This window comes from Fulmarus glacialis, unplaced genomic scaffold, assembly GCF_000690835.1.
Source record: "Fulmarus glacialis isolate BGI_N327 unplaced genomic scaffold, ASM69083v1 scaffold28934, whole genome shotgun sequence".
In the NCBI taxonomy this organism is placed as follows: Eukaryota; Metazoa; Chordata; class Aves; order Procellariiformes; family Procellariidae; genus Fulmarus; species Fulmarus glacialis.
In genome coordinates, this window is record NW_009209181.1 from 16129 (window position 1) to 37836 (window position 21708).

At 41.7% G+C, this 21708-nt stretch overlaps 1 protein-coding gene across 1 annotated transcript in view; it reads left to right on the forward strand.

Annotated features, from left to right (window-relative positions):
* PTPRB (protein tyrosine phosphatase, receptor type, B) overlaps window positions 1-21708 on the forward strand; it is a gene marked incomplete at its 5' end in the record, with an annotated part of 37661 nt that overhangs the window by 9076 nt on the left and 6877 nt on the right. Inside the window, 20 exons of the mRNA XM_009576751.1 lie at window positions 544-810; window positions 2135-2398; window positions 3391-3654; window positions 4592-4855; window positions 5577-5840; window positions 6739-7008; window positions 7640-7903; window positions 8736-8999; window positions 9330-9611; window positions 10828-11106; window positions 13047-13196; window positions 14451-14694; window positions 15587-15693; window positions 16260-16359; window positions 18041-18124; window positions 18242-18259; window positions 18365-18446; window positions 18907-18997; window positions 20213-20289; window positions 21094-21228. Coding sequence (XP_009575046.1) covers window positions 544-810; window positions 2135-2398; window positions 3391-3654; window positions 4592-4855; window positions 5577-5840; window positions 6739-7008; window positions 7640-7903; window positions 8736-8999; window positions 9330-9611; window positions 10828-11106; window positions 13047-13196; window positions 14451-14694; window positions 15587-15693; window positions 16260-16359; window positions 18041-18124; window positions 18242-18259; window positions 18365-18446; window positions 18907-18997; window positions 20213-20289; window positions 21094-21228 — 3770 coding nt within the window. The remainder of the gene's footprint in view (window positions 1-543; window positions 811-2134; window positions 2399-3390; window positions 3655-4591; window positions 4856-5576; window positions 5841-6738; window positions 7009-7639; window positions 7904-8735; window positions 9000-9329; window positions 9612-10827; window positions 11107-13046; window positions 13197-14450; window positions 14695-15586; window positions 15694-16259; window positions 16360-18040; window positions 18125-18241; window positions 18260-18364; window positions 18447-18906; window positions 18998-20212; window positions 20290-21093; window positions 21229-21708) is intronic.

Consider the following 21708-nt stretch of genomic DNA (forward strand, 5'->3'; position numbering starts at 1 on the left):
TCTGATGTAAAAAGTAAAACCAAAACCATCTGTCTCAGTTACCCCCAAAATTAAAGGGTCTAACACTTCTCTGAGGTATAGATGACTGTGCCTGAGGTATTCATCAGCAAACTAGTTTGCCATTTAATAGGAATGAGAGATGGGGAATAGGAGAGGAAAGGAAGAATGAAAGACACAGACTGTATTTGAAATAGTCATCACAAAACCAAGCGATTTCCTAAATTGATGGCTTTTGTTTAATGGTATTTATAAAATGCCATCTCTTCCCGTTCACTGATCCTGAATCATTTTGGTCTGACTGAGAAAAGCTGTGCTAAAGCCTGCAAGACCTTTCTCTGCCTTAGATAGTTTCCCATAGACCGTATCCCATCAGACAGGAAGCAGTCCACAGTTAGATTATTTTTAGTCCTGTTGAGTCTGGCTGCAAATTGGAATGTTCTTTTTATGCACTTCCTCAGTGTGACTAAACTTGGGTTATTTGAGGGATTTTGTTTTGGTTTATTTTGTTTCTCCTCAGTAACATTATGACAATTTTTTTTGCAGTGCCAGCCCAAGTGACTGGTCTGACTGTGGCAAGTCAGGGATCAACCAACAGCTTGCTCACCAACTGGACAAGAGCGCTGGGAGATGTAGATTCCTACCAAGTGCTACTGATTCATGAGAATGTGGTCATTAAAAATGAGACTGTTCCCAGTGAAACCAACAGATACCACTTCTATCCCCTGAAACCTGGAGGACTCTATTCAGTTGTTGTCACGACTGTCAGCGGGGGGATATCTTCAAGGCAAACGATCGCAGAGGGGAGGACAGGTAAAAAGGAAAATACTCCAGCATGTCTTTTGTCAGTTCCTAAAAGGTGAATTTATTGAAAAGAATGGTCTTATGATTAAACTACTGGACTGAGAATTCAGAAATACAGGAGTTTCAGCCATATAGTTCCTGTGTGTGACCTCAGGCACACTGTAAGTCCAGATTCATGTTAACGTAGCTTAGGGAGCTAACTGCCTACAACAGGAACTCTGTACAGCAGGATCACTCTGTAGTGAAGACAAAAATATGCCCAGAGAGTAATGTACAGATGTGGTGGGTGAGTCACTCCTTGGAAGGGACTTTCTTGTTCCATTGACTAGATGGCAGCATAGGGTGATTGCTCCTTACTTCAGTGTGCAAATTAGCTGCCTAAAGGTGGTGGGATGAATTTGTGTCTCAGTCTCTCATGAGCCATTCCTTTTCTCCAGTCCAACATTAAAGAATGTCGACCAGGGTTAATTACTTGTTATGAGGCCCTTCTATACTGTATAGGACAGGATTTACTATTGCATCAAATTCTGTAAGTTTAATGATTCATGAAATGTAGTACCAGTCCTTTGGATATTTAAATAGAGGGAAAAATTGACGACACAGAGCAATTTCACCCTTTATCTGAATTTGGCAAAGGCCAGGCATTCTGCAGTTTGCTCCAATGTTCTCCTTGAAAACAACTACTTTCAGGTTAAAAAAAAAAAAGGAAAAACAATTGGAGAAGTGTAACACTAAAAGACTTAAAGTACATAGGCATATTTTGTAAAATCTTCTAATATTTTTGCCTCTGACAGCTGATGGGGCTGCCCATCAGAGGTAAGTCCATTACCACTGAGGTAAGTCAGTTCAGTGCATCAGAGTCCAGTGAAAATGTGGCAGTTCATTATGATTAAGGTTGCCCCTGTAATAACTCTGATAATTTTGTACCTGGTTGATGGTAATTCTGGCAATGTGGAGCCTTTTAGCTCACCTTTCTGGCTTGAAAAACAAATTCATGTTTTGGCCACTAGGCGTCAGAGAACTCACTGTAAATGAAATACATTCTTTATGGACCTCAACTTCATACAAGCCTCAGCAGTTACTGCTATTACTGATGAATGGCAATTTGAGAGGATAACTCATCTCCTGGGATTTTAGAAGTGTTGGGATAATGCCACCAAAGACAATTTCCTTCACTGTATTCCGAAAAGCTGATGAGTTCTGCTGAGTAGGAGTCAGTGCAGAGCTTCTCAGGAATCCCAGACTGCTTATTTTGCAGGGTGGCATTCCAGGCATTCTCACAATAGGAATTGGCTAGTTAAAGATCTTCTGGTTTTTCCTCTTTGTTGCACAGTTCCTTCCAGCGTGACTGGAGTAACAGTAAATAACTCAGGTCGCAGTGACTACCTCAGTGTTTCTTGGCTGCCAGCTTCTGGAGATGTAGACAGTTATTTGGTAACACTCTCTCACGATGACCAGATTGTTCAGACTCTCACCATTTCCAAATCCTTCAGTGAATGCTCCTTCAGCAGCCTTACTCCTGGGACGCTTTATAATGTGATGATAACCACGAAGAGTGGGAAGTATGAAAATTATTCCTTCAGCCAGGAACGAACAGGTAAAGAGAGCCTCTGAGTGAATACAGTTGCCATAACCACTTTGTATAGCCACTGTCAATAACCTATCAATATCTGACCAAACTGGGATGGGTGAGTAGGGGTTGAAGGGTCAAACCATAAAATTACAGCTTTACAGACTTAGTCCTATTCTTATGCCCCTGCTGCTGCTTTATGTCATATACAAAATTACTTTAGCATGAATAAAAGTCATGTGTCAGTCCTTGTGAGTGAGCAGAAATCATGTATCTGTTTTGGCTCAAATGCATTTTCCTGCCCTTAACCCCTCTACCTGGCTCTTCAAGTATATCCTGCAGAGCATCCCCCCAAAAAGTTACTCAAACACTGAAAGAACAGGATAGGAGCTAACTACTAAAAGATTAATAAGGTGTCACATAAATGAGTAACACCCACATCTATTGTTTTTGGTCATGTAACAACCATGTCTATGGTTTTGGGCATGCAGTGTTCAAGGAGATTATAACAGGAATAGAGAAATTTCAGAGAAGGGTGGCAGTAATGATGGAAAACTTTTTAAAACTTCTTCAAAGATTGAAAAGACTGAGACTTTACACTTGGTAAACCAGCAGAATAAAAGAAAGATGGTAAGGGGTGTTAAAACAACAAAGAGTATCAAGTTAGTGCAATTTTAGTCTTCTCATCATGTAATTGAAAATCCAAGGGACAGCCATTTAAATGAGGAGAAGCAAATTCAGAACTAGTGTGAACCTGTGGAACTCACTGCTATAAGCAAAACTGACCAAGTTCCAAAAGACCAAAAATTGGAAAGGCAAACTATTGTATATGATGTAAAGCAGCCTGGAAACTGTAGAGTTACTGTTTTAGAGGGTAGGGTATTGCTTAAATCCACGTTGTGGTCTTTTTGTAACTTCCTCAGAAAAGTCTGGTAATTACCACAAATATAGTCCACTACAGCAACTCCTGTTACTTCAGGAAGTTACTGCTTTCTGAATCTTTGTGTTTTTTCTTTCAGTCCCTTCAAGTGTTCAGGGACTTACTGTTAGCAATTCAGCCAGAAGTGACTACTTGAAGGTGTCCTGGTTACATGCCTCTGGATATTTTGATAATTATGAAGTGATCATCAAGAACAACAATGATTTCATCCAAACAAAAAGTGTCCCAAAGGATGAAAATGAATGTGTGTTCACTACTCTGGTCCCGGGGAGGCAGTACAGCGTCACAGTCAGCACAAGGAGTGGGAAATACGAAACTAGTGAAAGGGTCTATGGCAGAACAAGTAAGTAAATACCCCAGAAACATCCTGAGACACTGCAGGATTTTTTTCTATTTACCATAGCTGGGGTCAAAAATCTCATATGATTTTAAAATAGGATGTTGAGTGTGACTCTTCGAATGCGTGTCACTCCAAATATGGAAAGCAGTATTTAGTTTATGACCAGTGTTTAAGTTACAGACATACAGAAAGAAGAGACCTGTGCTGTGAACTTGGAAAGTAAGTCTTGAAACGTGGAAAACTGAAAAACGGTTGTACAGATTTCCATATAAACTTAGTATTTATGCTTAAACTGTGCCAGAATGTACAAGGCAGTTTTTTCTGGTCATGGAAATGTGTAAGGAAGAAGATAGGCTAGACCTCACTCTACTCAAATTACCCCAAGAGCTGGAGTTGGAGAGCATGGGGCAAGAGTGGTAAGGTGGCTAGTTGTGAGCTGGCAGGGATCTGGATGCAATCTGCCTGTCTTCACCTAGCACCACATGTAAGCTAATGAGCCATGCTAAGAAACCAAGTTTATTAACACAGATGTAGCACTGGGCAAAAATAACTGACCTGCATTTGGCAGGAGCTGGGAACTGCGCAGTGTTGTGCTGCAACACATAGACGGCTTGCCTTGGGTCTCCACTAGTTCACGCCTCTTTGCACTGCATTGTTGTACATGCAGATCCTACACAATTTTTGCTGGCTGTGCAAACTCCCTGCAGGCTCTGTTACTATTCGTTTATTATTTTTATGCTGATAGATTGTGGACTCCCTGTTCTGAAATGGGATCTTCCAGCATTAGATATGATGCAAACCACGAACAGCAACCATTGCAAATAAGTGCAATCTACTGCTTTTCCTAGGAAACTGAGCATGGCCTCAGAGATGTTATCTTTTTACTGTGATCTGGTAATACGTACTGAGAAGTTTCCTATCTTTCTTCTCACCTCTTTAGTGCCAGAGTCAGTGAAAGAACTGACTCTTAGTAACAGAAGCACAGAAGATCTGCAGGTAACTTGGTCAAAGGCTGAGGGGGATGTTGATAAATATGAGATTCAGCTCCTCTTCAATGATATGAAGATCTTCCCACCCATTTTCCTTGGGAACACCATTGAGGAGTACTGGTTCACAGCTCTGACTCCAGGACGTCTATACAAAATTCTTGTCTTGACAATCAGTGGAGATGCACAACGTGCTACTTTCATAGAAGGCCTGACAAGTAAGAAATATCGTGGTATTTAAAATGTGTCGAGGCTTCTCTAGAGGAAAGAATGAGACACAGAAAATCAAGGGAGAACCATGATCTTATTTAAGCTCCTGTAACACTGGTACAAAGATAGCAGATCTCATTGAAAATCACAGTAGTACTTCAGTATCTGTGCTCAATAAACAAATGTCATAGGCATATTTTATTATTGGCAGATAATTTGATTTGTTGCATACGAATGGTATTGAGATGTCAGTGTTTGGGTTTCTGTTATTCCCATGTGTTCCAGTTGTTTGCTTAGTATCTCTAGCTAAATTTCTTAAGCTATTTTACGCCTTTGTTTACCCACCTGAAATGAATGGGTGAGATTATAACTGCAAAATGCCTAAGTAAGTGTACATAAAGAGCTTTGATTTTCTGAGATATTTCTAAAGCATCATTCGGAGAAGAGGGAGGTTATACAGGTAAAAGAATATACAAACTTTTTTCCTGTTTAGCTTACATTTTCTTTTCTTCCTGTAAATACATAGAATTGTTTTTCTAAAATGGCACAATCCTACACAAATGCCTTCAGCTTTACTTGTGTTTACCCACGAGTGAAATTGCTTGTACCTGCAAATGCTCTTTGTCCTTTGAATCATTTGCTATGGCTGTTAAAAGGTAGGAATTAAAAAGTCTGAATCAAACAGGAAATTTGTGAGCAGGTGCCTTTGTGTTCCTTTTTTTTTTCCAGTTCCAAGTGCGGTCAGAAACATTCATGTGTCACCTAACGGCATGACAAACAGCCTGAAAGTGAGCTGGACTCCTGCAGGTGGAGATGTTGATTCCTACACAGTGACTATATTTCAGCAAAACCATCAGCTTGATTCCCAGAGTGTCTCCAAACACGTCTCTGAGCACATGTTTCACAAGTTGGAAGCTGGGGAGCAGTACCGGGTGGTGGTGCAATCTAACAGCGGCACTTTGCACAACAGTTTAGCAGCTTTTGGGAGAACAAGTACGTTTCTTTTGAGACAAAGAGCAAGTTGCATTATGTCTTACCAGCAGCTGACCCTTATTTAGTAATGTTTATGAACGTACCATTGGGTATGGGGAGACTCAGACTCACAAGAAGTTTTTATCTTAAAGAGTGTGAGTCCTCACTCTTGCAAACACTTAGACATCTCTCTGTTAATACCAGTGAGATCTGTCATGTGAGTAGCTTTACCTGGGTAAATGTGTGTGGAATTCAGGTCCCCAGCCCAAAGTGTGCCTTTACAGGATGAATGCAGTTCCAGCCCTCCCCAGTCCTGTGCCTGTACCCATCTGACACATACATCTGCAGGGCTCCATGTAGTCAAATACTGTGTTCTAGCAGAGCCCATTGCATGGTCAAGGCTTGTTAGACAATGTATTGCCCCAATATACTGCATGTTAGGACACACAAACAGTGGAACACCTTGTTTTTAATCCATCCTCTCTCTTTAGCACCCGCGTGTGTTTGCTGTGGCCTTGACTTTTGTGCAACAGCTGCTAGCTAATGTTTTCTATTCTGTGCCACTATTTTGCACTGGTTTACCACTTCTTTATTTTTCAGTTCTTTTTCACATGCCTTTCTTAACTGTTTTGGTCAGTTCATATCACTCTCCTTCTCCTTCTTTTCATGATGGTTTATGTACATCTCTTGCTTCTCCATGCCCAGTTCAGATGTCCATTATGCTCTGTAACTTCATCTGATGGTATTTATTTGTCTAGGAATTATTTGCTTGTGCAAACACATGCACAGGTATCCCTTTTCCCACAAGTGAACATGCAAATGTACAAAGATATTCTCTGTTAATTACTCCATTCACAGTTGTGTATTGAATGGCCCGTATTTCACCTGGTAATGTCCTGTCTTTAATTGTTGCTTCCAGTTCCAGCCTCTGTCCAGGAATTATTAGCCCATCATGCTTACAGCAGTCATTCCTTGTTAGTAACCTGGCAGAAAGCTCCTGGTGTAGCTGAAAGATATGACATTCTGCTTTTGAATGAGCAAGGAATCCTCCTGAGCAACAAATCAGAGCCAGCTACTGCCAAACAGCACAAATTTGAAGATTTATTAGCTGGCAAGAAGTATAAAATACAAGTTTTGACAGTCAGTGGCGGGCTCTTCAGTAAACGAGCGGAAACTGTTGGTCGAACAGGTAATTAGAGCATCTCAGTTTATTTATAGCTCCCTCAGTCAGATATCATTAAATACATGAAACGTCTTTATATCCTGATTCTGGAAAGATTCCAGCAGGAACAGACTCCAGATACTTCTGCATCATTTTTCCTGATATGTGCTTGGTGTATGAATCTGAAAATTGTTAGCATAATAATGTGGCCATAGTTCATAATAAGGATGTTGAACCAAAGTGCTGAATGCTTCTCCCAGTCTGTCTGTTATGGAACCGCCTGAATGCTTTATTGTTGTCAAGTTTTTAATTCACAATCTCAAGGCTCTTAGCACAGGATTTGACGTTAATACACACCTCTAAACTTAGAGCCAAGAGTTTTTACTCAATTAAAGCTTCCTGTAGAAACTAATGGACAGTTCTGTGTGAGCACAGGCTGGAGAACCAGGCCTGCTGGGAAATACAAACACTGTGTTGGAGAGACTCAGTGGCACCTCATAAATGCCTTCCCGTTGCTTCTGAAAGTTGATGATGACATTACTTAGCTACTTGTGGCTTAACTGAAATGTATTCCAGTCATGAGTTATTACTTTATTAAAGGTTCAGCTTAGTGGCTAGACACCTTGATATTTACTCTTGCATTTATCCTTCTTTTCAGTTCCAGCAGCTGTCACAAATCTGAAGGTCACGGAGAACACCACTGACCGACTGTCCTTCAGCTGGACCACCTCACAAGGGGAGCTTGATTCATATGACATCTTCCTATACAACCCAGACAAGTCCCTTCATGACAGGATTTCAGGAGAGCAGCACCTCCAGCAGTGTTCGTTCCAGAACCTGCGGCAAGGCAGGATGTATCGAATGGTGATTGTTACCCACAGCGGAGACCTCACTAATGAGTCATCTGTCTTTGGAAGAACAGGCAAGAACATCTAAGAAAATCATCTGTCTCCTGTGTGATGCTAATGAGGGACACCAGTGAGCTGGTCTGTCTGATGTTCATGCTAGATTAGAGCAACTATTAGAAATATCAAAATTGGCTCTTATACATGAAAAGCATTAGATGAAGAAGAAGGTAAATTCTGAATAATGTGGTTACAAGAGGAAAAATGAAGCAATAGTACCCAGGTACTCAGGTCAGGAGAAGGACATCCCAATGTGTGCTGCATAAGATTTAAAGGAAAACAGCTGTCTCCCATCCTAGAAGCAATATAGGTCTATGAGTGGAAAAGACAAAAGGCAAAGCAAGTAGGGTTAATGGGTAGACAATCTACCAGTGAAGTAAAACTTGTTTCCCATGGGGACCTCTGGCTGCAGCTCCATGTTTGTTTAGCCACACGTGGGAAGCAGAGTTTCCTAAGCAACTCTAGCAGCCCTGACACTCTGTGAAACCTTTTTTTATCCTCTGAGGCACCATATAGTTACTGCTGTGTACCACTGCCTCTGCGCTTTCTTCAGCTACCTCAGAATTGGGTATTTCCAGATGCTGACTGGGAAAAAGCTGCTTGAGATTTGCAAAAGTATCTATTATAAACATTTCAGCCTCTTTTGGGGACAGTGGCAGTTCAAAATAAGGCAGGAAACTCTTGAGATATACTTCCTGACGCTTCCTGGCTTTTTGGCCAGCTGTGGTGGCTGCCTAGTTTATTACATGGCTGTCATTACAGTGTAAGTGTAAGGTCTGCTTGGCCTGGTTGCTTCTCCTCACCCTAAAGATGTTCTACATAAGGTAATACTCATGCCCTTTTTTTCAGTACCAGCTCCAGTTGTTGGTCTCAAGGCATCCAACCGAAACATGACAGACAGTCTGTGGTTCACCTGGGGTCCAGCAGCAGGAGATGTTGACTTCTATGAGCTGAATCTTTACAACCCAAATGGGACACAGAAAGAAGCATGGCACAGGAAAGACCTGAAAGAATGGCATTTCCAGGGGCTCATTCCTGGCAGAAAGTACACTCTGATTGTGGTGACTCACAGTGGTGACCTAACCAACACAGCAAATGCTGAAGGAAGAACAGGTAAAAGACACAAAAGCTTTGGGATTTTTATTTTGTCCCATCTGTCAGAATTCATATTAGTTCACAACTACGCAGCAGACTTATTCTGAGGGAGGATTTATTATAAGAATCACTGCAGGTGTAAAGATAAAGGCTATCCTTAAGGGTATTAAACCAATGGAGTTTAATTAAACCATCAGCGCTGATGCAGTAACTGGCTGCATACACGGGAGAATATAAACCACTTTGTGATGCATGAAGAAAACAATGCATGTTTGATCTTACTTGTCTTGTGTAAAAATTTGTTAAGAATCTGGTTTTTTTCCCTTTTTTTCCCCCCTTCCTGTGTAGCACCCAGCCCTCCTAACACTGTATCCTTTACTGATGTTGCAAATACTTCTTTATCCATCACTTGGCTGGGTCCTCCAGACTGGACAGACTATGACGATTTTGAGTTGCAGTGGCTTCCAAAAGATCCCCTCACAGTATTCAATCCCTACAGCAGCAGCAAATCAAAAGTACGCATCATCTATGGCCTGCGACCAGGAAGACTCTATGAGTTCAGTGTCAGAACAGTCAGTGGCGACAGCTGGAAGACATACAGTCAGTCACAGTCTGCAAGTGTGAGAACGAGTAAGTAACAATTTCCATTGCACCCTAACACTCAGCTGGAGGAGATGCAAAGCTGTTAAATCTTACCAATTCCTTTCACAGTCAGTAATTTCCGTTAATAAATTCATGAATGACTGACGATTAATTCAGCTAGACAGTAAGCCCTTGCTGTGTGCAAGGTCAACTGTTTAAAGATTGAAAATGGACATACATTTGCAATCTTCACATCCACAGTGGGGCTGTTTGTTTGGTTGCAGAGCCTGAATCAATCAGTTTCAGGGGTAAAATAAGGCTGAATATCCAAAATTCTCTGACATTAGGGACAGTAAGATATTGAAATAATCAAAATGTTTCTAAACGATCAGACAGGAAGGATGAATGAAACCCTGTTGTACTAGATTTGAAACTGGAATCATGAGTGTTTCACTGCTCTGCGTTTCTGTCAATGACTGTGGATCCACATCGTCTCTAGCTGTCTCTAGCAACCTCAGTAGCAGGCTGATTTGAAAAAGTCACCTGGAGTTGTAAAAATAACTGAGCCTTGGCAAACCCTCATGTCACTTCGAGTGAGATTCAGCTCCAAATTGGCATCTATGTTTAGTAAGCTGAGTAGCTCTTTAGACTTCATTCAGCATATTAATTAAAATGAGAACATAGCTACCTCTTTCACGTGTATTTAACCACTTAAATGTAGGTGTCTGCCATCTGAAAGTGAAATCCCATCCTTGTTACATGTTGCGTGTTATAAATGATCTTCCAATATTACATGGATAAAGCATACTTCTGCGGTATGCTTTAGTAATATGGACACACCACATGCTACTCAGGAAACCAGATCAGTCATGAGATGACAGTATTAGTACTCACTGATACTGTTGACCACGTGTAACCTCAAATAAGTTGTAACAGAGTTCTAGAAATCCATTGCTTTCCAGTGTTGCTGTTCTTGTTAAGACTTCAGCAAGTAGTTTTGTTTTTGCTTGTTTTCACAATTACTGAAGCTTTGCAAACCCGATGAGGCTGATGCCGTTAGATCCAATTTCAGATGGCTAAAATGAGTAAGGCTGCCTTGCCTAATAATCACGCAGCACATGTTTGCAAGAGAGGTGGGAATTCTGGCTCCCAGCCTCCTGCTCTGATCAAATGGTTGATGCAGAATCTAGGGGCCGCGGGGTGATGATGTGCATGATGCCTGTCCCTTTTCCCACTGAGCTTCAACTTCTCAACATTCCTCTAGAACCAGACAAGATACAAAGTCTTCATTGTCGGCCCCAAACCTCTACTGCCATTGCGTGTTCCTGGACTCCTCCTGATTCTGACTTTGATGGGTATAGCGTCGAATGCAAAAAACTGGACACTCGTGAAGTGGAATTTTCTAAAAGGATAGAAAAAGACAAATCTCTGCTTAATATCATGACCCTCGTTCCCCACAAGCGGTACCTTGTGTCCATCAAGGTGCATTCTGCAGACATGACGAGTGAAGTAGTTGAAGACAGCACCATCACAATGATCGACCGTAAGTGGAATTCAGAGTTCCCGTGAAGGGAGGCAGTGAGCAGCAATAAGCAATTGCTTTTGTTGGTTAGACAGCAAAAGGAGTTCTGAACTCCACAGTTGCCAGTGTGTGGCACTCGTAATCTGGTGGCCAAAATAGGGTGAAGCTGTCCTTTGGTCCCTGTTGTAACGGACAATGCAGGATTTTAACTATATTGCCTCTCATTACGTTGCCAGACCTGCTTATTTGGCTCATTCATGAAATACAGCCTGAGAAACATGAAAGATTATTCTGTCACTCTGATGTTCAGCACCAAAGATGTCCTTGTTATCCCACACCTTTAATTGTCCTCATGCTTGCTGCTTGGCTTCCTGTGCCTGGCTGTTTCCCCTCACAGACGGTAGCCATCCTCAGCAAAAAGATCCCTCAGTAAGGACATTGAATTGTGGCATTGAGTCCTCTTTGGGGTCTCTGTACACTCTTCTGAGATGCTACCTGACCAAATCACCTGTAGGAGTTAGACCTGAGGGAAGATCACAGATTTCCAAAGCATGTGCTTTGAAACAGCTTCTGCAGTTTCTCCACCCTTAGGCTGCTGAGTGGAGGGTAGTGACAGCATCTGCTGGTGCCTCTGCACTGCCAGGCATCACTGTGGTCATCAGCCTGCCATTGCTGGCCCTGGAGCTGCTCCGGTTTTTGCAGTACCTCTGGATTCAGTGGCACAGCACAACACAGGGGCCTGAACAGCTCTAGGGCTAAACTTCTCAAAAATGACAGGATGGCCAGGAGGCCTAATCAGGGATGCCTCTATAGCTTATTAAAAGCCACATTTGTGTGAAATGCTACATCATAAAAATTATGTTTGGTTTGGGAGCTAGTGAGCTGAGCTAATCTACAGAGTTCAGTCATCAACCTACCTTCTCTCTTCCCGCATCAATTGCCTTTTAATTGCAACCATGTCATCTCCTTCCTCTACCACAAAGGATGCTATGAATTCAGATGTAGTAAGAACTACCTACTCATGTCACAAGAAGTGAGACTGAGTCCTATTTGAAGGTTAGCTGTTTCACGTTTGTTCTTACTTGTTTTGAATGCTGCTGCCTTCCCAAGCTCTGGTTAACACTGGACGCCCTACCTCAAGGGAACACAAAAAATTGCAGCTAGGCTTTGTAGATGTAAGAAGTTTAGCTAAACAACATATAAATGTGAGAATTATTGGTTCTTTTTGCAATCCAAAACCTTTTGAAGTTTAGCCACCTGTTTACGTATTCGATATGTTTCCCATACATGCAATATAGTTGCAGTAATACAGATTTTTAAAAGATTCAGCAAGGTAGGTCCTTAAAATCCCCACTTTTGCTGCACTGGTTCTCTGAAGGTTTGTCCTTATGTACTTCGCTTTCCGGTTTAGTTCTACTGTGTCACTGTTTGAGGTATAGCTTTCGATCATACGAAGAACATTTCCTATGGAAATTCTGCAGTCAGTTTGGAAGATGGTACTCTGTAGTTGAATGCTGTGTCTGGCTGACTCAGGGCTGTTCCTCTGGAAAAGGAAGCAGAAATTTAGATGCTTAAAATAGGTAACTTCCTGTAGTGAGTGTGCTACGTGGCCTCCAAATACCTGGCTTAAACCTGTGTCATTTTTAGCAGCTACAATTTCTGATTTTGTAGATTTAGCAAGACTTTAATGCATTTCTATGTGGACTTCTGCAGGAATTCCTACCGAGGAGCTGCCAGTGTTATTACCGTTAACTCACTGCTGGCTTGTTTTGTCCTTTGGCAGTTTCCCTGTGGGAGGTGAAGACACTTCCTTGATTGCAAAGAGAATAGAATCAGAGACTTGGGTCCAAGCTTTATTAAGAATTGCATTTCCCTTACTAGGTCTAGCTCACAGCAAATACATAGATAATGCTTTTGTCTTCTTTTTTTTTTTTCTTTTTTTTCTTTTTTTTATTACTCAGGTCCCCCTCAGCCACCTCCAGACATACGAGTGAACAAAAAAGAGGTGCTGATTACCAAATCCTCCATTAACTTTACTTTTAACTGCAGCTGGTTTAGTGATACTAATGGAGCTGTGAAGTACTTTACTGTGGTTGTGAGAGAGGCTGATGGTAAGTGTCATGATTTAATACCATTCTCTCTATAGCCTTTAGGAGTTACATGGAGAGGTACACCCCCATCACTACACAGCAAAGGAGCTTGTCCTCATCTAGTGGCTGAGTTTCATAGAGGTTTTGGATCTATACCTGCTCCCTAGCCTGAGGACTTAGGAACTCAGTCTTCTCCTCAAAGGGTCAGTAGCAACCGCAGAGCCAGAAGCAGTAGTTAGCTTCTGTACTCTAGGTTATGGTCTCATGTATGTTCAGGAGATTTCCACAGTAGGAGACTTACATTGGATACTGTTGGCAGTGGACACAGAAGAAACTGCCTTTCTGTGCACAGATCTGAAAAGGTAGTTTAAATGTTATGTGGGAACACTAAGGCAACTCTTTTGGAGAACCTCAGTAAGCCATGTTGAGAAGGCAAAGGTAGCATCTCCCAGGTGGTGTTTGCTTACTGAAGAAAATGACTTTGCGTACAGCACTGTGAAACAGAACAGAAATTGCCCTTGTAGCATGTATGTAAACTTCCCTTTTTGCAGTTGACCTATATGTGACAAAACAGATGGATGTCTCAACAATACCTTGTTTTTAGAAGTGGCTTCATCTACTGGCATGCCAGGACATATTTTGTGACCCCTGAGAAAGTTTCTTAATCTCTCTGTCCATCAGCCCTTAGGGAAAAAAAGCATAGATAATATTTCCACTGCCTACTCTGTCATGTTTGTGCAGACTATAAAGTTGTTTGCGAAAGGGACTACTCATTGCCATGGTTTTGCCTACCTGAGTCTTTTACACATTATTGTGAATTTCCATTCAGGGCACTCCTGTCATTTCCTATTGCAGCTTTTCTCTCTATACAAAAGACTTGTCAGTGTGTGGATTTTTTTTTACTTGCTTTTTGAGATAGCTGGTGGTAGCATCCAGAATTCTGGATCACAGAGATTCCCACCAACAGCACAGGAAAAAACGTCTTCGCATTGAATTCGACTTGTGCATGCCTATTACAGCATTGTATCTGGAAAAGTTGTGCTAAGGTCTTGCGAGGAAATCTGTCTGAAGTTGTCCAGAAAAATAATAGCAAGATTGGTACTAGAAACAAGGTACCCCAACCGGTGTAGCTTTGTATTCACAAGGTGGCCTGTGCAGCCTCCAAGGAATGCTGGAAAGTTGGATAAGAATATGTCAACAGCTTGAGCCTATAAACTGCATCACATTAATGGCTGTGGTAGGTAAACCTTCTGTCTTTCTCTGCACATGATGTAGGTAGTGAAGGACCAAAGCCTGATGAGCAGCACCCATTACCTTCCTACCTGGAGTACAAACACAATGACTCTATACGCATCTACCAGACAAATTATTTTGCCAGTAGATGTGCTGAAAACCCTGACAGCGACTATAAAAGCTTTGACATTAAGCTTGGAGGAGAAATGGAAAATCTGGGAGGAAGGTGTGATCCAGATCAGCAAAAATTCTGCGATGGACCTCTAAAGCCTCGGACTGCTTATAGGTTAGATTTATCTTGGTAGTTGTGCTCTGTCACATTATTAGGCACGGTGCTGTCTGGATGCCTTATACACTTGAGCTTCTGTAGATTAATAACTGGGTTGTACGATGTTCTTTGTGTTTCACTGTGAATTTATAAAAGCTTTACCCATGCCCCCATTCCATAGGTATGAGCCAGTCCTTCACTGGCATGGGAATGATACAATTAATTATGCACAAAACTCAGTGCAGTGAATAGGTTTATTTATTTCCCTCAATTTGATGGGGAGCTCTCCTATAGCTGCTAAATCTTTCTTTGGAAAGACTGAAGACCATCAGCTAAGTCAGAAGAGTACTTAACAGGAGAAGGCAAGGATGCTTCACTCAGTCTGTTTGGCACCACTACCCCACACCAGTTCTTTGGAACAAGCTAGAAAAACCTGGAGGTTATTCTAACCTGTGGCACCATCCCCAGGCTCCAGAGCTAGGCCCGGGTTAGCTGTAGGCTGTGGAAGAGGGTGACTGCCAAGACCAGGCTCAGCAGTTACTGTGAGACCAAACTTGAGCACCAGTGCGGCTCAGTTAGGCCCCTCCTGCAGGCAAACACTCTCCCAAGAGGTCTGCAAGCTGCTCACTGGACAGCCACATGGACAGAAGGCACGTGCCAGGCAGTGCACATCATGTGTGCCAGCAGCCAGAGCCCCATCCGTTACCTCTGCCAGGGTACCTCAGAGCCCTCCACCTGTACTAGCTGGGCTCTCCCAGCTGTAATATTTAACTCAGGTGCCTGTATTAAGAACTGGCTGTGGTCAGTGGAAAGGTTTTAGTTATCGCTGAGTGGCAAATGAGTTCTTACTTTTCTGCTGTTGTTTCTGAATATCTGATGAGCTCTGATGATAACAGTACTGTGTTTTTAGGATCAGCATACGGGCTTTTACCCAGCTCTTCAGTGAAGACCCGAAGGAACTCCCTAAACCACTCTTTGCAGACACCTTCTTCTCTTTACCGATCACTACAGAGGCAGGTTAGTTTCAGACTTGTTTTTCAGTGACTGTAGCACATGATTATATATTGTGCCTCAGAACACTCTGGTATCTAGAACTATTTGCAAGGAGTGGAACAAAAACAGATTGTTGTGCATGTCCTGAAGGCTGCTCTGAAATGAGGCTGGAGCCATGGCTTATCCAGCCTTAGTTTGAAAATTCAGAGAACTGCTTGATGGAGCTGCTGACAGTAGAGGAAAGGGTGAACGCTCAGTGAAGCTATCACCAAGAAAACTTCAAAGTGCAAGAGAACCATGAGTGTGAGCCTAACACCAAGAAAACTTCAAAATGCAAGAGAACAAACTCCCATATAATGGGGCTGTGCTTTCTTTTACTGTGGTTGGGAGTGAAAGATTTTGCATAACGTTTGGAAAAAATAAGGACAGAAAATCAAGGCCAGGTTTTAGCTAAGTGTTTAAATTCCTTACATTTCCTTGTATTTAACCATTTTCTTTAGCTGATAATAACATACCCCCTGAAAGTTATTGATTCTTTGATTCTTCATATCTTTTCCTCAAGGTATATAAATACACTGTTTTGTTTCTAGAGCCTCTGTTTGGAGTTATTGAAGGTGTGAGTGCTGGCTTGTTTCTGATCGTGATGTTAGTGGCTGTTACTGCTTTATTTGTCTGCAGACAAAAAGTTAGGTAAGTTGAGTCCCTTTGTCAGTCTCTGTTATTGAAGTCAGGTCAAATTATATTAATTTAAGCAATACGATATTTAAAGCATAGCTGTAAAATTGGAGGAATGCACTGAACTATTCAACAGATAAAATCTATGTCCCCCAACATCTGTACACACTAAGTATAGAACTAATGACTTACATATTAAGAGATCTATATATTCTTGATTCAAATACCTACTGATGTTAGTCAGAATTATCTCATAGAGGATCCTTGTAACTTTTAGTTTTCAGTAGGAGTCTGAATATTTCTGAAAAACTGGTTTATCATTCAAACTGAGTATCTTTTGTCAAAAACGAAATGTTTCAAATTAATTTCATCTGCATGTAGATGGGAAGCTCTTGAAACTGTTCGTTTAGACTTTATCATTTCAGTTCAAAAATCTTAAGGTGTGACATTACCTCAGTGTCCAAAAGATTAGTTTAAACTTTACTTCTCATTTTTTTGTCGATTATAGTTGTATATTTCACATTATAGATGAATCTTAAATAGTGAATTTTAAATATGTTTTTTAAAAGTGAAATACTCTGTCTCAATTTTGAAAAAAGCTTTATCCATTTGAACCATTTTACATGACTGAAAGAGATACGACATTATTGATATGAAATTCCTTGTGGTTTCTGAAATAAAAAAATTTCAACATTTCCATTACATGGGAAACTCTGAAAATCTGAAATTCATTTCTTTTACTGATACAAGGTTAGGTCTATTTTGTATTGAATGTGCTTTTCAGATGCCAGAATTTCACATTGAAGAAGACCTGTTTTCTAGCTTTTAGCCAGAATGGATTTACCCTTTAGCAATGCTATTCTTAGGCTCTGTGAACAAATTCAGTGTATTCCTCTACATGGCATCCAAAAAAAAAGAGGCATAAATCATTAGCAGTAGTAAATAAAATCTGCTTTTGCATGTATAGACTTGTGCACTCCTAACTGTCTCAGTACATAGTGACATATAGAGCATGAATAGAGTGCAGACTGATGTGTTTTCCACCTTGCACATCTCATTGCGGTTTTTTAGTGTAGTTAAACTTCAGATAGAGTGTGGTTTCTTGTGGTGAGTTATATAGCCAGCAGGACTGCAAGTACCGGTATGGTTTTCCCTTATCATATGTAAAGAGAAAGTGTTCTCTAAGGGAGGTGTGTTGAAGGAGGAGATGGCAGTGAAAGGATGAAAGGCAACACTAACTGGAGTCAGTACCACTTCTGCGGCTTTCCCGAAGCCCACTGTGGTGCTGCTGCCACTTACTCCTCCCATGAACCTGGGCATTTCCTAGAAGCCTGGTCTGCAGAGTCTGAAATTCTACCAACATGTTACTCTCTGCATGTAGAGAATCAACCAATTTAGGGCCCATCTTAACATAGGACAGCCTCCTTAATGATAGGCTGGGCTGTGAGTGTTTCAGAGCAAGAAAAAGTCTTACGGCCTGTGCACATGCATACATTCCGCATCACTATTACCAAACTAAAATGCAAGAAAACTCTGTGCCACAGGTAAGAGCAATGTCACATGATCAGAGCCTTAAATCAAAACAGACTTTCTCAAATTCTTTTATTTCAACTTAGTGATGTAAGTTACGTTATTGGTAGCTCTTATCAGTATCAGAACATAATGCTAAAACAGAATACCTTCCTTTTTATTCCAGCAATGGCCACGAAAGACCTACAGCAAGGCTGAGCATTCGCAGGGACAGGCCACTGTCAGTCCATCTGAACTTGGGGCAAAAAGGGTAAAATCAAAAGTTTTGTTTCTAAGAGCACTATTTTAACATGGCATCATGGATGAACAGTCACATCTGGTCACTCACTGATGAAGTGTTTCTTTTTCTTTTTGAAATAATTTCTAGGAACCGGAAAACTTGCAGGTAAAAAGAAAAAATTAATACCTAAAAAAGCTTCTTGATAACCAACTGGATAAATTATGACTGTGATTCATCCTGTAATTTTCTTCCTCCTGTTGAATATTTTAGTCCGATCAAAGTCAGTCATTTTGAAGCACACTTCACCAAACTTCAAGCAGACTCCAACTACCTCCTGTCCAAGGAGTATGAGGTGGGATCCTAATGTAGGCAAAGGACTTGCTTTATGAAGGGGCGGGCTGGCTGAGTCGATGGGTTAATGCATTAGAAAGGCTTGCATTTGTTTGTCTTACTCACACAAATCCAAGTAGGTTTGAGAGTCTCACCTGAACTCCACTTGTCCTAATGCAGAAAACAGCTCTTCATTTGGCATAGCATCTTCTGGTTGGCAGCCTCTGCCTGATACCTATCTGGCTGAGGTCAGGAACATCAATTTGTGTGGCACATCTGTGTGACAAAGCATGGAAAGCACCTGCCAGCCATGTGATTGCTTTAAACCAGTATGATTAACTATTTAGTTTCAGTTTGTTCTTTTAAAAAAACACCCATTCTCTGTCCATGGCCTTTGAGAGCTGCTAAGTACTGTGTCCCCCTGTGGTGTCACGTCCTTTAATTATTTTCACCTCACATTTTACTCCTACTTTTTTTTGCAGGACTTAAAAGATGTGGGTCGAAACCAGACATGTGACATAGCACTTCTGCCGGAGAACAGAGGGAAAAATCGATACAATAATATATTGCCCTGTGAGTTTTAGGTTTGGTTGTGTAATATTACATCACAACAGCTATTTTTCACTTTTTTCAGCAAGCCTACTGGAAGAGAGAGCACAGCCAATCCCTTCCCTCCATCCTGTCAGAGATGAAATACCTCTGCCAGCTCAGGTTCTGGTGCTTGGAGGGAGATGATGTATGGCCCTGAAGGGTTTCACCCAGACCAGTAATTTCATTTCACACTAGAGATGTAATGACTAGCATTCAGTCTAGAGAGAAAAAGCTCCAGCTGTTATGGCCATTCAGTCACTGCTGATAACAAGGATGGTAGAAATAACAGTAGGGTTGTTTACATATAGGGTGTCATCCATTCAGTGCTTTTTGACAACCTCGCCAAATCTTTCTTCTTCAGAGGACACAGCAAACCTCCTATACAATGTAGACCTAGTGTGGTTCTGCATGGTAAGACACACATGTGAGGTTAGCCCTATTCTCCTGAGGCAAGACCTGTCATTGAGAGCTTCCCCCTTTAATCTCCTATCTGCCAGTTTTGGAGGTAACACATGCTATGCATCAAGGAGGAACACCAGATGACCGCTGCTCCACATGCTGCCCTGCTGCTGGATGTGGTATGTGCTTGGAGCACAGCCTCACAGCATCCCCTGTGTTCTGCCTGCCGTGCCGGGCTGGGGAGCATGCCCGTGATGTACATGAAACAATGTCTGACTGAGATCCAACATGGCATTATCTCGCAAATCAGTGACCTGGTGGCTTAGGCACTCTGTACCGCTCTGTAATACTGGAGATGTCACTGGTCCCAGGGAAGACAGTTGGCCTGCTCTCATGTGTTAGCTTGGAAGCTGTGCAGACCACTGAAGCGCTGCTGCTCTTTCAATGGCAGCGCTGGGGACTGTTCTCCAGTGCAGCAGCACACTGCTGTCAGGATCAAAGGAGGATGCTGTTGTGGCTCTTTCGTTGCCATAACAAATCCTATGCAACTCAGCGGAGGAATTTTTGGATATTCACTGCTTCCTTCTCACCCACCCATCCATCTCCTAGTCTTTGGAACACTCCACAGCACTCGTGGATGAAAGAGGCAGTACAAATACAAACAGTTATTCCTCTAAATTAGCCCTCCATATAAAATCCTTGTAATAATGCTACCAGTCCTTTCACAAATGCATTTCTGTAAATGGGAGAGGGACTGAAGACCTAGCCATAAGCCTCTTGTAATCAATTTCTTCCTAGATGATACATCAAGAGTGAAGCTTTCCAATGTGGACGATGACCCTTGCTCAGACTACATTAATGCAAGCTACATACCAGTAAGTGACTCAAGGATGGTATTTTACAGTCCTCCCTCCAGTGGTAATTTGTCCTTCATCTAAAACTGAATATAAAGCTGGTTGCTTAAGGCTCCCATCCTGCTTCATTTATTCACTTGAGCTAAAACTCATAGAACTCATTTTGTGGGTGTGCTGAAAGGCTGTGTCTGACTGCCATTAAGTTAACTGTGAGTGATTTAGCCAGCACTTAAGGACACATTCTTGGATTGCTGTTTTGTAAGATAGCAAGTCTAATTGGCCAAGGACACATTTTTAAAGGTCACTGATTTTATACAGTGTCCACAACAACCGTAGCTATCACTGCAGGTGGCATCCTCATTGTGGAGCTGTAGCTCATCCTGACAGTGTTGGCACCTTGCAGGATGGTGAAACTGGCTGAGATTACAATAATGCCCTTTGCCAGAGAGTTGTGATTGATAATAGCAGTGGCAATCCAGATTTCAAGCCAGAACTCAGCTAATTCATTAAATACAGTAAATAAAAACCCCTAGTAGTTCCAAAATTGTTTGAGACTGTGCTGAACACAATAGAACAATGAAAAGCTTTGACTGCCACAAAGGAACAGTATTTCGATACACTGCCGCAGTCTCTTCCTCTCTCTCTGCTCCAGCCAGCCTTCTGCTTCCAGGTCCAAGGCAACAATTTAGCTCTCAAAACTATTGTCCCAGCAAGGGCATTGTTGCTGCAGAGCCCTGGCTGCAACCCCATGGCTTATACAGTTGCTAGAAGATCTGGGGGTTTTTCTGCCTTTATGGAAACTAATGGAGTTCTCTTTACTTGCAGGGCAATAATTTCCGCAGGGAATACATAGCAACTCAGGGCCCTTTGCCTGGTACCAAAGATGAGTTCTGGAAGATGGCATGGGAACAAAATGTTCACAATATTGTCATGGTAACCCAGTGTGTTGAGAAGGGCCGGGTGAGCAGTGACTCTTCTTTATTATTAATGACTGTTTTAACATCTATTAAAAGTTTATGCTTGTTTGCATCACACTAATGCCAAAGGCCCCAGACAAGGAGATATACAGTAAGAGATAAGAGGTATAATCTAAAGAATGGAGACAGATTAAGGCTGTGAAGTGAGGATACAGTGACCATCCCAAGATCATGCAGCATGTCAAGGATAGAGTTAGGAACAGCTTCTGGTCTGTAATCCAGCACTTTGCTCACTAGTACTAACATAATCCACTTAAGCATGCAGAAGGACAACCACCAGCAAAAAATGTCTGTTTATCACATCAATTCCAATCAACTGCTACTTTAGATATAAGCTCTAGAGAGCAAATGTTGATCATTAAATACATGGAATTCTCTCTGATGCATAAGCCCTGATGTAGTAAGCAAAGAGACCACTCACGCACTTAATAGTCTTACTAAGTGCAAGTGTAGGTAGGTTATT